Below are 12,603 nucleotides of genomic sequence, written 5' to 3'. Positions count from 1 at the left end.
AGCACTGAACTATATGAACTGCAACTTTTGACGGCAGTGCACTAGACTCTGTAGGTACGGGATCACCTTCACCTGCATCATAGCCGTACGGGTTGCGGCGGTGTTATATGATCCCATATCCCACAATGCACTGAGAACGTTCAGTAAGGACTCACTAGCCACAATGGGCAAAAGAATAACTTTTGCAGCATTATGCGGGGGAACTCCAAACGGAGCACGAAGCAAAATGTGTACGACACAAGACTATTTATTTCTTTATTCAGAGGAACTTGATACAAAATCAGCACAGCGTGTCATGAATGCGGGCACGGAAGGCGTAGCCGTTTTCCGCATGCTGAGATGACAAGCGATCTATTCAGCATCAGCATGCTGAGATGACAAGCCATCTAAAAGTAGATTTACAGATGGCAATGAATGATAGCCTGATTCCTTTTAGCTCAGTGTTAAACGATAAGGAGCACTATCTGGAACTGAGACAGTGTTCATCCAGGGTGTATGCAGGGATGTTGAAGTTAAATCCAATACATTTTAAGACCTTTTTGAAGACTTTTTCAAAACCTCAACGCCATTTTCGTCACATCGATAGGCGTGTAAATCACAAGTTTAATCACGATACGATATTATATAGATACGATATTTTCAGATATCACAAAGTCTGCCACGATACGATATCGATTCAATTCAGGGGTCTGCGATCGATATGGGACGATATCATGTGCTCATTTAGCACCATCTGCACATTAGCCACAAAACGTAATACCTCTCACATGGCAATTAAGACTTTTTAAGGGTCTTAATTTTCCCTAAATTGATTGATCAACTTTTAATACTTTTCAAGACCCCACAGATACCCTGTAAACGATAAGGAGCAGTATCTGCAACTGAGACAATCGTTCAGCAAGGACTGGACCAAAGCCAACCGCCCCCCCACACACAATGACATCTGATTTCTTGTTTGTGCATCAAATGCAAATTAGTAAATGTCTTATGTGAATGTGTATTTCTTGGAAGTCTTCAATGTTATATATCGGATCACGCTGTATTGTGTAAATGCATCTTCTTTATTTGGATCCCATGTTTATGTTCTCCTCTTGCATGTCATTAAGGACAGGATACAGACACACCCTGATTTAACTGATTTAATCGTCAAGACAGCGAGGCTTCATAACTGTCACAAGTTCACGTTGGTTGATCCATGTTGATACAAGTGGCCACTGTGCTCAGGTTTCATGTGCTTTTATTATATCTCAACTTGTAGTTTCAAATGGTCCCACTTGGCAGTCATCACATAGCAGCCAACTGTTGGTGAAATATTGGCATGCTGAAGGTATGCGAGCTATGATAGGGCCCTCTGCTTGTGAGGATGTTTATCTACTTTATTATGTGTACCTTTAAATAAATCAAATCCCAACACAGTGAAATAACATGGTATAAAAAGTTTTATTTCATGAACCTAAAAATTCAACCATGGCTAACACACAAGCATCCCCTCGGGAACATAGAAAGAGAAAAAAAAGCTGCAGTAACTTCCAACAGTGATAAATGTTAAGATTCCTTTTTTCCCCCCCAAAAAATACACCGACGACACCCGAGGGCCACACGCAGTCTTCAGTGGAAAAGAAGAGACGCCAGACTCATCTGGACTGCTCGACTGAAAGGAGAAAAAAGAGAGGGGGGTTATTTCCAGCTTTCTGACACATGTCTAATGTTACTAGAGGTGAGATTGTGCTCTCTTTGCACACAGGTTCTACCATAAAAAGGGACTGAACTATGCCAATCCTCTGAAGGTTTTCTAAATATGCATCACCTTTCAAAGATCTAAGGAAAAAAAGATGTGATGACCATCATGTCGAATATGCAAACATTGCCCATATGAATGGGCGTTATGTGCAGGGCAGTTCAGAGGTGTTATGTGCAGGGCAGTTCAGAGTGCCACTTACTGTAGGTGGAGATATCGATCTCCTCTGGCAGCTCGGCTACGTTGACCTCGAAGCGGTCCTGCACGTCGTTCAGGATCTTGGCGTCGGTCTCGTCCGACACAAACGTGACGGCCAGCCCTTTGGTCCCGAACCTGCCGGCGCGGGCCACCTGAGGAGCAGAGGAGACGGTCAGAACGCAAAACACAAAACGCCCTCCGCTGGAGTGAAACCAGGAATGTGACCGGGAGAACAGAAATAGCAGGGAAACACAAGATCTTCATTTGGAAATGAATGTCCAAATAAACAGACAAACTCTATGAGATGTGATTATTTTCCAGAATGAAATCATTGACTAAGGTGAATTACATGCAGCGATTCATATTAAATCTAATGACTTGCAACCAGGTTGCAATTTACAGATTCACAAAACAATATTCCTACAGTATAGCATGTTGCGGTGTCCTCTGCACATAGCATTTATTGACTATAGAAATACCACATGGCGGTTGTATTTTCATGATGGTGGCACAAGTTACAGCTCCCTAGATGTAGTCTCAGCTCCCAGACAATTGGAGATCTGGGAACTTCTTGTCAAAAGTTACCAGAGATGATGCTCTCCCTGCATTATCCTCCATAGTGAGACAAACTGGAGATACAGCGAATCACTTTGTAACACGGAGAGAACTTTTTAAAACACGGGACATCCATTTGAAAATGGATGTCTTGAGCAACATTACATTATTTGATTCCATTTTATCCGCTTACGAGCACATGACTTCTGCATGTCACCGCCCCTTCTTCATTGTAAAAAATGGTAAATGGCCTGCATTTATATAGCTCCTTTATCCAAAGCGCTTTACAATCAGTAGGTACATTCACCCATTCATACACCAATGGCGGCAGGCTGCCACGCAGGGTGCTGGCACACCATCGGGAGCAATTTGGGGTTCAGTATCTTGCCCAAGGACACTTCGACATGCAGACTTGGAGGAGCCGGGAATCGAACCACCGACCTCTTTTATCCAAAGCCATTAGTGGACTCAACTTGTTTCCACCCAGTTTAACAACAAAACCTGGGAGAAAGTTCTCAGTATCTAGTTGAGTGACGCGGCTAGAGACTGAGAACTGAGTCTACCCTAGATGTGTAAAAGATACCCATCCCCTGATGTGGACTACGTAAAATAAACAATACCATATATCATAGCTGGACTTACTCTGTGAAGGTATGTGTCGGAATCCTCTGGCATGTCGTAGTTGAAGACGATGTTGACTCGCTCGATGTCCATGCCTCGGCCGAACAGGTTGGTGGCCACCAGGATACGCCGCTGGAAGTCTTTAAACTGCTGGTACCGGGATAACCTGGGGGAGGGAGATGAGCGTCATCATCAACGAGCGTAACGAGCAGGAGAGAACATCCCAGTGTGTGAGGCAGTCTCATACACTGCCACCCTCTCAAAACACACTCCTTCTCAACTTCGTCAAGGTCACAGTGACCTTTGACCACCACAATCTAATCAGTTCATCCTTGAGTAAAGTGGACATTTGAGCCAAATTTGAAGAAATTCCCTCGAGGCGTCCATGAGATATGGCAGTAACGAGCATGGGAGGGATGGCATAAAAAAACTAACAAATCCTGCCAAGCGAACTGCAATGTGAATTTCCCTCCTCGGGCAGCACCCACCTCTCCTCCTGTGCCATGCCCCTGTGGATGGCGATGGCTGGGAAGTTCTGCTCCACCAGCAGCTGGGACAGAGCCACGCAGCGCTGCACGGACTTCACAAAGATCACCACCTATTAGGAACCAAGACAAACCATTAAGACTTGTGCTTTTTCTCTCTCACTGGGCAGGTAAAAGCACTGGCTTGAGATACACAGACAAGCTAAAACAATAACACCAACTCCCTCTAGAGGACAAGAAACAAAACTTAGCGGTAGCGCAACTTTTTCAGCACAAGCCTATTTCACCAGAAAAAAAGCTACATCATAACGTTTGAAAACATGACATACTTTTCTACATAAATATATATACCGGCTTGTATGTCCAAAATGGGTGCCAAGTGTACCTGGTTGAACTCGAGCACGTCGAGCAGGTCAAAGAGCTTGCGGTTCTTCTCGCTGTCTTTCAGCTTGCAGTAATACTGCTGCAGGCCGTGGAGGGTTAACTTGGTCTCGTCGTCCACAAACACCTCCATCGGCTGCACAGCGAGGGAGAGGAGCCCAATGTTAGTCACACACTTATACTGAACTAAAACACAGCCTTGAAGAACACCTGGCAGGTCAGATAAGCTTCCCCTGGTTGAAGTCTTGCTTGCTGAGCTGTATACGTGATGACTTCTCTACTCGCATGACATTTTCTGAATGATTTGAGATTTGGAACAAAGACATTGTGCCTGGGGCTTGATGGAGCCTGTTCTCCAGGACAGAGACATTGTGCCTGGGGCTTGATGGAGCCTGTTCCCCTGGACAGAGACATTGTGCCTGGGGCTTGATGGAGCCTGTTCTCCAGGACAGCAGCAGAGTCAGGAGGAGGGGACGTCCTGACCCAGCTAAAGCTGTCCAGGAAGATCACTCTGTCCCCCAGAAATGGCCACTTATGACACTGACAGCCACAAGTGGGCAAAGCAAAGAGGGACTTGACCACCGGTACTAAAAACCTTACTAACACACTGCCGCCATGTGGACGTTCATATAACACAACTACCCAAGAGGATTTAGCTTTACAGTGACGGTAATGCAATAGGTACGCAATGTGGAAGTGGAACATCATCTCAGTGGCTTTCATGCCACATTTATCAATGCACGTGTACTAACTAACTGTAGTAAGTAATGTAAATACATAACAGGGTAAAGCAAAAAAATAATAAATAAAAGAAATTCCAGCTACTTCACTGGTTTATTTATGAGTTGGCATGGTAACGGATAAAGCACGGCTAGAACCAATTTTATGGCTAGCTGTGCTTCTTGGGAATCATCAGCGCAGTCGTTTGTTGGTGCTTGTCTGACCTATCAGACCGATTGGATGAAACAACCTGCTGTAGTAACAACAACACACCAAAATCATTTCTTCTCAATGAAAATCTGTTGCATGTATCTATGCCAAACTATACAATTTTCAACCGGATGAAGATCCCTCGGAACATGGACCTAATTTTATATTTTCGTAGAAATCTCAGTGCCTTCCTCAGAGTAGACCATGTCAACCGTTTCTTTTTTCCCCATCAATTATCCAAATGTACAATACATCAGCAACAGTTCATATCAAATAAGAGGAAAAAGCAAATAAGGAAACAAAAAAGAAGAATCCAAGAGAACTATGTTTATGAAGCACAGCAGGTTCAGCTGAATGATCAGTGAATGCGGTTGCTAACTCACGTCCTGCATGAACTTCCGACAGACGGGGCGTATCTCTTTGCTTAGCGTGGCGGAGAACATCATACATTGTTTCTCATGAGGCGTCAGACGGAAGATGTCCTGGACATCACGCCTCATGTCTGTGGGAGGAGAGAACAGATGGCATGGCCCCAGTTTTACTAAATGAATCTGGCTCTGGCAGCATACAGCAAATCCCCCACCTGCTTATGGCTAGGTCAGTGACAACAATCAGACCTTTTTAACATGTATAATATGGAAGCAGATCACTACATTCACTTTGAGTTTATACTAGCGATTCATCCCACAGACAACATATTCCCACAACACACACAATTTTTGTGTCTCATTAAATCAGTTGTACACACTGTACTGTCTAACTTCTATCTGTGTGGACATGTTGCTACGGTGTTTGTATGCGCAAAATACCATGAAATGCTTTGTTATCAACTGTTACTGCTAACAATGGCTAGCCTGGCTAGACCCAGCCCTGGCTGGTTTCCCCGACTGTTTACGTGGAACGTCAACTACTCGGTGTGACGTCACTCAACCGTGAAATCCCAAACTCCAAGTTGTAGGCACGATGAACATCTTGTTGTGTCGGGGGAGCCATTAACGAACGTGCTACAGCCAATGAAAACGCAGGGAGACAGAGACGGCTAGGCGATGTCTGTTGTCATCTCTGGTCTGACGGAGAAAGTATATGGGCCATTCAACCAAATTAGTTCAAACAGCTGTAGTGTACCACAACCGAAAAAGACATTTAAAATTTGCATAGCTACTTGCAAATCTTTGATATTTACTAAGATCATTTGATTATCTATTGAAACCCAAAATAATATTTGAGATAGCATTCAACTTAATAACTGACTTAAAAACTCTGAGCCAATTCTGAAGAATGGCCCATATATGCTGTGCGAGCATGTGTTTTGTAAGAATAAAGCCGGTGTGCGACAGTGTTTGTGGACTCTCGTCGGGGATTCTGCTGGTGAAACATCTTGTAATGTGTGATCCCCTGTCGCAGCTCAGTCATATAGTGTGAAAACCAAAATGACACAAAGACCCCCGAATTAGAAGGCAGTAAATTGTGTAATCTGAACATAACAGCGACTGACGACCGTCGGGTAGTGTATCCGTGCCATTACCCTGCTGAGCCAGCAGGGTACCTCTCACTTACGGTTTAACAATAAGCCTTGTTCAAAGCCACAGAGTCCTGTAAAAACACAGCGACCTGCCTCTGCACGCGTGTTCCCCTCACTCACCCAACTGCTCCAGCATCTTATCGCACTCATCGAGGACAAAGTGCTTGACGTTCTTCAGGTTGAGGGTCTTGTTGCGGATGAGGGCCAGGGTGCGTCCTGGCGTTCCCACCACGATGTGGGGGCAGTTCTTCTTCAGGACGTCCTCGTCCTTCTTGATGGCCAGGCCGCCGAAGAACACCGCCGCCTTGACAGTGGGCATGTACTTGGAGAAGCGCTCGTACTCCTTGCTGATCTGGAAGGCCAGCTCTCGTGTGTGGCACATCACAAGGACTGATACCTAGTGTCAAAGACATGAGATTAGTCTCATCTGCTGTCACTGACCTGCCCCGTCTGCATTTGGTCATTGAAGTAAAAAAAAAAAGATCCGCTAGCCCAAATGATATATGTATTGATTTGCTACTTGATTTTATGCCTCTTCTTAAAGCAGTTTGTGACCCCTACTTTTACATAAGTGCCATATGGATAAAGTGCAGCAGTAGCATAGCTAGTAGATCAAAGCATATGCCTTCAAATAAATGACTTTCGATGATACACAATTGACAACAGCACTTGATTCAGGGTGGTGAGCAGTAAGATAGGCATAATTCCCCCCTAGGGGATCCATAATGTGAACTCTCTTGGTGATGATTCAGCATAAAGGATAAGTTTGCAAACTATGAAAGCTTCCTGCCAAACTCACCTGACCGTCCACAGGTTCTATCTGCTGCAGGGTGGCCAGCACGAACACCGCCGTCTTCCCCATACCAGACTTGGCCTGGCACAGGATGTCCATGCCCAGGATGGCTTGGGGAATACACTCATGTTGAACTGAAATATCAAAACAGCAATGAGAAGTGAGTGGCAAATTCAAGGAAATGCCATGTCAGGATGTAATAGACAAACACAAGAGACATTGTGTCAATGTTGAAGGCAAGAAAAAACAAACTCTAAGTGTAATACATCTACAAAACTAAAGATGACATTACCATGAGTTTGAAGTGGCTATGTTTTTTAAATAGGCCGTATCCAAGAATGTGTTGTGCACCTAATAACACAAATCCTAGCAGTCTGGTCTAACTTCAACCACACTCACCTTCTGAGGGATGCTCAAAACCACAGTCGACAATGGCGCGGAGCAGCTCTGGTTTGAGCAGGAAGTCCCTGAAGCCGGAGCTGTGGATGGAGACATAGGAGCCCTTCACCTCCTTCTTGCCTGCGGGGGTGACGGTCTCGGGGGCTCCCTGAGGCTCCTCGTCCTCTTCGTAATCCAGCAGCTCATTGTCAACATCGGTCTCAGCCATTCTGTCTGTGGGGGCTGGGAGCATTTAAATGTGTGTGAGTCTCACAGAACAGCTTTCTTAAAGAACCTGGAAACCGAAATCCACAAAACCTATGTAATTTAGGGTTTTATGGGACTAATTGTAAGCCTCAAAAAGTTTAAGACATTAGTTTCAACATTAGTTTCAATGAGTGAGAGGGCGCCGGGAGAGAGGGCGACCAGCTGCAGAGCTCCGTCTATACTATTTGCACCTATGTGCAGTGAATATGTCACTGTTTTTTGGCTTGTTTTATTGCTTTACTGCCTTATTGCTTGTTGTTTCTCTGCACCTATATGCCCTGTTATTTTGCACTATGTTGTAACGGAGTCTACAGCACAAGAATTTCACACGTGATACTTGTACTACGGAGTGACAATAAAAATCTTGAATCTTGAACCCAAATCCTAAATATCGCCATTTCCCTGTTTAAAATGTTTCACGAGGCAGGATTTGAATTGGGCGGTGCTGAACGGCTTCAAACTGCCCACTATTGACGTCAACAGGCGGATCCAGTCATAAAGTGGCTTGCAGTTGTCCGTTCTACAAAACCATCGTGCCCCCGCTGCCTCTATCGAATGGAGCACGGGGGGGGGGCGCTGCATCTCTGCAGACTCTGTCTGAATGTGGCCGGCCGTGGCAGAGTGCTGCTCGGCTTGAGTTTGAGGACATGACTCGGGGGGGGGGGGGGGGGGGGGGGACACATCACCTCCACACAAACACACACATGGCGTTTCTATAAACGCGTGGTTCAAAAGTCTGTACATTAAACACACATGCTCATGTTTTTGTATCTGTTGGTGGGCTATTTATTTTACGACATTTATAAAACAGAGTCTCTGAGTGCTCCACTCACACACATACGCGGGCTGTTCACAGAGGGAGAAGTGGGGCAGGCAGGCAGGCAGGTTACCTCCGGCGGGGAGAGATCCGCTGCTAAGGCCGTGCCGAGCGCTCATGAATCAGCCACAAGTTGATTAACACGTTCACTGCCACTGACGTATTAATACGTAAAAAAAAATCGAATTGTGAAATCGATTTTTTTTTTTGACGGTGGGATGTGCATCTAACCCTTTTACATCTCTTATATAAGTATTGGACGTGTACAACGTGTACAACCCATTCCACCGACCCACTAAGTGGCGACAAGGAAGGAGGAAGGCAAGCAAAAAGCAGTGTGACGAAGCCATTCTCATGAAAATGGATTGGCGAAAACGCTTTCGTTTTCGCGCTGATTGCTGGCAGTGCGGGATTGCAAATTTGCATAATAGATCACGGATGGAACACACTTTGAAACACGCAGCATAAATGACCAGAATCGCAAAAGCTTGATCAAAGCTCTCAACCAAAACTCCAAGAAGCGAGCGAGTCCAACCAGACTTCCTCAAAGAGCGGCCGCTCAGACAGGCACAGCCGCACAGCAGCTGCAAAGCAGTGAGACTGGTGACAAGCTTGTGACACGGCCGCTGGCTGCAGCCAAGAGGAACGCCCACGGAGGGAGGAGTTGGAAGCAGAGGGGAGTTTCCTGCTGTTATGGAGGAAATTACTGTTCAAAACTATTGTTTAGGTCTTACTGATGCCAAAAATGAATGGTTAAAGTGACTGTTCTATCGAATTTCACAAAAAGCCGTTTATCTCTGAATCCTTTTTCTGACGCTGAAACCATGCTGTATTCAACTGCTAATGCTTACATAACTACTAACTCTACAAACTAACTCTTTTAGACAGAGAAAGCACACATTCTATTAGTTGTTTTGAGATATTGTGTGTTCACAAAATCTTAGCAGAAAAGAATCCTCGGCTCTTGTAAAATGAGCCAGAATCCTCAAAAAAAAAACTGGCAGAACCTACCTACAGCATTGAAAAAAGGGCTGGCAGTCAATGTGTTAAGGGCGCTCAGCTCCAGGAGACACACATCGCGTTTCTTCTTTAAATGCGTGTTTAAAAAAATCTTGTTGTCACCAGTTTTTTTTTATGTACATGAAACACATTATGCTCGTGTTTTTGCATCCGTTTGTGGTCCATTTTCGATTATTTTACAGCATTTATGTCTCGGAGGAAAACCGATTCAGAGAGCCCTAGTCTCCAATTTCAAAAATACACAGGTAAAATGCGACACACCCCCACAATCCTAGGATGGAGACAGAGCGGAGAATTGTGCTCGTTTCTCCATGACTTTCAAAACAGAAATTGATATACTTTGTGACGTTCATCGTTCAAATTTGGCTGGTGGCTTATGAACATAGGTTCATGTGGTTTGATTCAAGATTCAAGATTTATTAAGTGTCCCAAAAGGGCAAATTGGATTGCAAAAAGCGTAGTACAAAGTACATACATAAAAACAGATAAGACAATAAAGATATTATAAAAACAGTTTAGAGCAGCAGTTTAAAGTGCAACACAACAGTTAAAGTGCAAATGACAACAGTAGCAACGATCTAAAGTGCACAGTAGAGATATAAAGTGCATGGTAGCAAAGTGCAGTGTGGCGAGTGACTGCCTTCACTCTCAGCAGCACATTTATATCCCAAGAAAGAGCTACTACAATGTATCATTGTATTAACGCACAAAGGAAAACCACGGTCCAGACCAAAGGGCAGACAAAGTATATAATACAGATATACTGTACTGTACCCCTAAGAATAAATAAAGATAAAAGGATAAAATAAATAAAATAACAGCAACGGCAGATGGGGAGACATTACATTTGTACCCCAGCAGCTAAGATAAAAGGATAAAAGAATAAAAGGATAAAATAAATAAAATAACAGCAACGGCAGATGGGGAGACATTACATTTGTACCCCAGCAGCGTTCATCGCTCTGATAGAGACAGGCACAAAGGAATTTCTGTATCTGTTCTTTTTAAACTATGGGGGCACGAATGATGAACTCAAAATGCGTATTTATGTTGAGTTTCCAGGGTCTTTAAACAATACACTGCCAGGGTCACAGCCAGGCTTGTTTTAGGTAGCTACATGTCCATGTAATTAGAGCATTAATGTTTTAGTGCCTTCATGGAAGACACAATTTAGGACCCAAAAAGACTGCTTTAAAATGTTCACATTTCACAATCAAATAAGTCAGTAGTTCTGTCTCAATAGAGCCATTATAACTAATTAGTAAGTTAACGTACATACTCAGGACTCAAAGTGAAGAGAGTAACGTTAGCTAAGAGCATGGATGCGCATTAGCCATCTCACGAAATAAGCTAACGTTAGGTAGCAGCAGCAGCAGCAAGGGTTAAGCCATGGGAGCAGCATTTGCCTTGCAGGCCGCAGCAATTTTTAGCCGATCAGAATGAATGGGTTATTGTTATTATAGTACTGTAAATTGTATTATTTTGCAGCAATCTGTGCTGTAACGAGTTTCGATGAAAACGATGGTGGCTATGGTGACTCAAAATGATAAGTCGACCGGCCTGAGACTCGACAGAGGCACTCCATTCATAAACAATGGACTCCTTCATTTTCTCTCATTCAATCCGGCTAGTTAGCTGCTAACGTTAACTGGCCACTCTTTGAGCCGACGCTACTCACATACGTGCCGTGAATAACGCTATAGCATTCATTAGACCGCAAACCAAAGCGGGAAATTAGTAGAAATAAAAGATTCTGCCTTGATACGCTGCCTAAACGCTTGCTAAAATGCCAACGTTGCTGCGACGATGACGACAAACCTAAGCTAAAGCTAGCTAACGTGATAGCCACCGAAGCAACTCTAGCTAACTAAGCCCAAACGTAACGTTAGACACATGATTTACAATATTTCTTAATTTAGGATGAAAATAAAATACTTTGGATCCATTACACATATTGCGTGTCGCATGCGAAAAGTACAAAAGCAATTTAAAGTTACCTTGTGGTGATATTTTACGTCCGCTAATGTCAATGTGTGTGCTGTAATGACGTACTACTGCGTGACGAGCTAGCACACAAAAAATCACATGCGCAGCCTTCATGCGCACCTCGTAAACTATGGCGTCTCGCTGCCTTCATGCGCACCTCGTAAACTATGGCGTCTAATTCGTACGATTTGTGCTTTCAAGCGCTTATGCTGGGGATAAAACACACATATTTTAAAATCAGGACAGAGATGAGAAGACTGGGTGTATACACTAACCAGTTGGTTTCTGCTGATTATTTATGACTACTGAAAAATTGTGGATCACACACTGACGACTATGTCAGATGATGCAACTGAACCAACCTGAATGCACCAAACTCATATGAAAACACGAGCTCTCGCGGTACGCCACGAGATGCCGGTAGCAATGCAAACCTACAGTACCTAGGTGGTTGGATTCCAAATCTGAGCTTTTATGGAGAGTGGGAACAGGGACATTTCTTTCTCTAGCTCAGGCGTTTTCAAAGTCTGAGACTGTGGGCCTCCCCCCAGACAAAGCTTGGAAAAGATGCCCCCTCACTCAATTCCTGGATGCCTATTGGATCATGAATAATGTTTTATCCCACACTCACATACCAATTGAGCCACAATAGCCTGATATTGCTGTTGGACATTATACTTCAGACTACACCAAAGAAGGTCTGTGATGACATTGATTTGTTTCTAAGTAACTCTGGAAAAGTGGGGGAAACTGTAAAATTACCCAAAACGACTCTATCTGTGAACTATCTTTTAACGAAGTCACACACATTTAGGGTATCCTATGTGATCTACTTTTGATAACTAATGTCATGTAATCATTTTTCACTCCATTCAATTTTCCATTCACTGAGCCTCCCATGAAACGACTTGG

The 12,603-nt window shown here is 44.0% G+C and overlaps 1 protein-coding gene across 1 annotated transcript; it reads right to left on the bottom strand.

Moving 5' to 3' along the window:
- Positions 1-1,421: 1,421 nt before the first annotated feature.
- On the bottom strand, positions 1,422-11,770 carry LOC310794184 (ATP-dependent RNA helicase DDX39A). The gene is made up of 10 exons (XM_083656117.1): positions 11,703-11,770; positions 7,623-7,844; positions 7,230-7,357; positions 6,551-6,827; positions 5,292-5,410; positions 3,983-4,114; positions 3,601-3,710; positions 3,134-3,278; positions 1,941-2,088; positions 1,422-1,651 (listed from the first exon to the last, which is right to left on the bottom strand). The coding sequence occupies exons 2-10, from the start codon at positions 7,828-7,830 to the stop codon at positions 1,635-1,637; spliced, it is 1,284 nt and encodes a 427-aa protein (XP_083512243.1). The 5' UTR covers positions 7,831-7,844; positions 11,703-11,770; the 3' UTR covers positions 1,422-1,634.
- Between the last annotated feature and the right edge of the window lie 833 nt (positions 11,771-12,603).

This window comes from Poromitra crassiceps (assembly GCF_964638095.1).
Source record: "Poromitra crassiceps genome assembly, chromosome: 19".
Classification (NCBI taxonomy): domain Eukaryota; kingdom Metazoa; phylum Chordata; class Actinopteri; order Beryciformes; family Melamphaidae; genus Poromitra; species Poromitra crassiceps.
Note: the sequence above shows the minus strand (reverse complement) of the source record. Positions and strands in the feature narration are given on the sequence as shown.

Bases quoted from the DNA above. Each gene is read 5' to 3' on its own strand.
- LOC310794184 (XM_083656117.1), bottom strand. From the start codon at position 7,830: ATGGCTGAGACCGATGTTGACAATGAGCTGCTGGATTACGAAGAGGAC. The intron at 6,828-7,229 runs GTGAGTTTGGCA...CTTTGACACTAG, and splicing joins TAGAACCTGTGGACGGTCAG to GTATCAGTCCTTGTGATGTG. The intron at 4,115-5,291 runs GTGAGTTAGCAA...CTCGCTGTGCAG, and splicing joins GTCGGAAGTTCATGCAGGAC to CCGATGGAGGTGTTTGTGGA.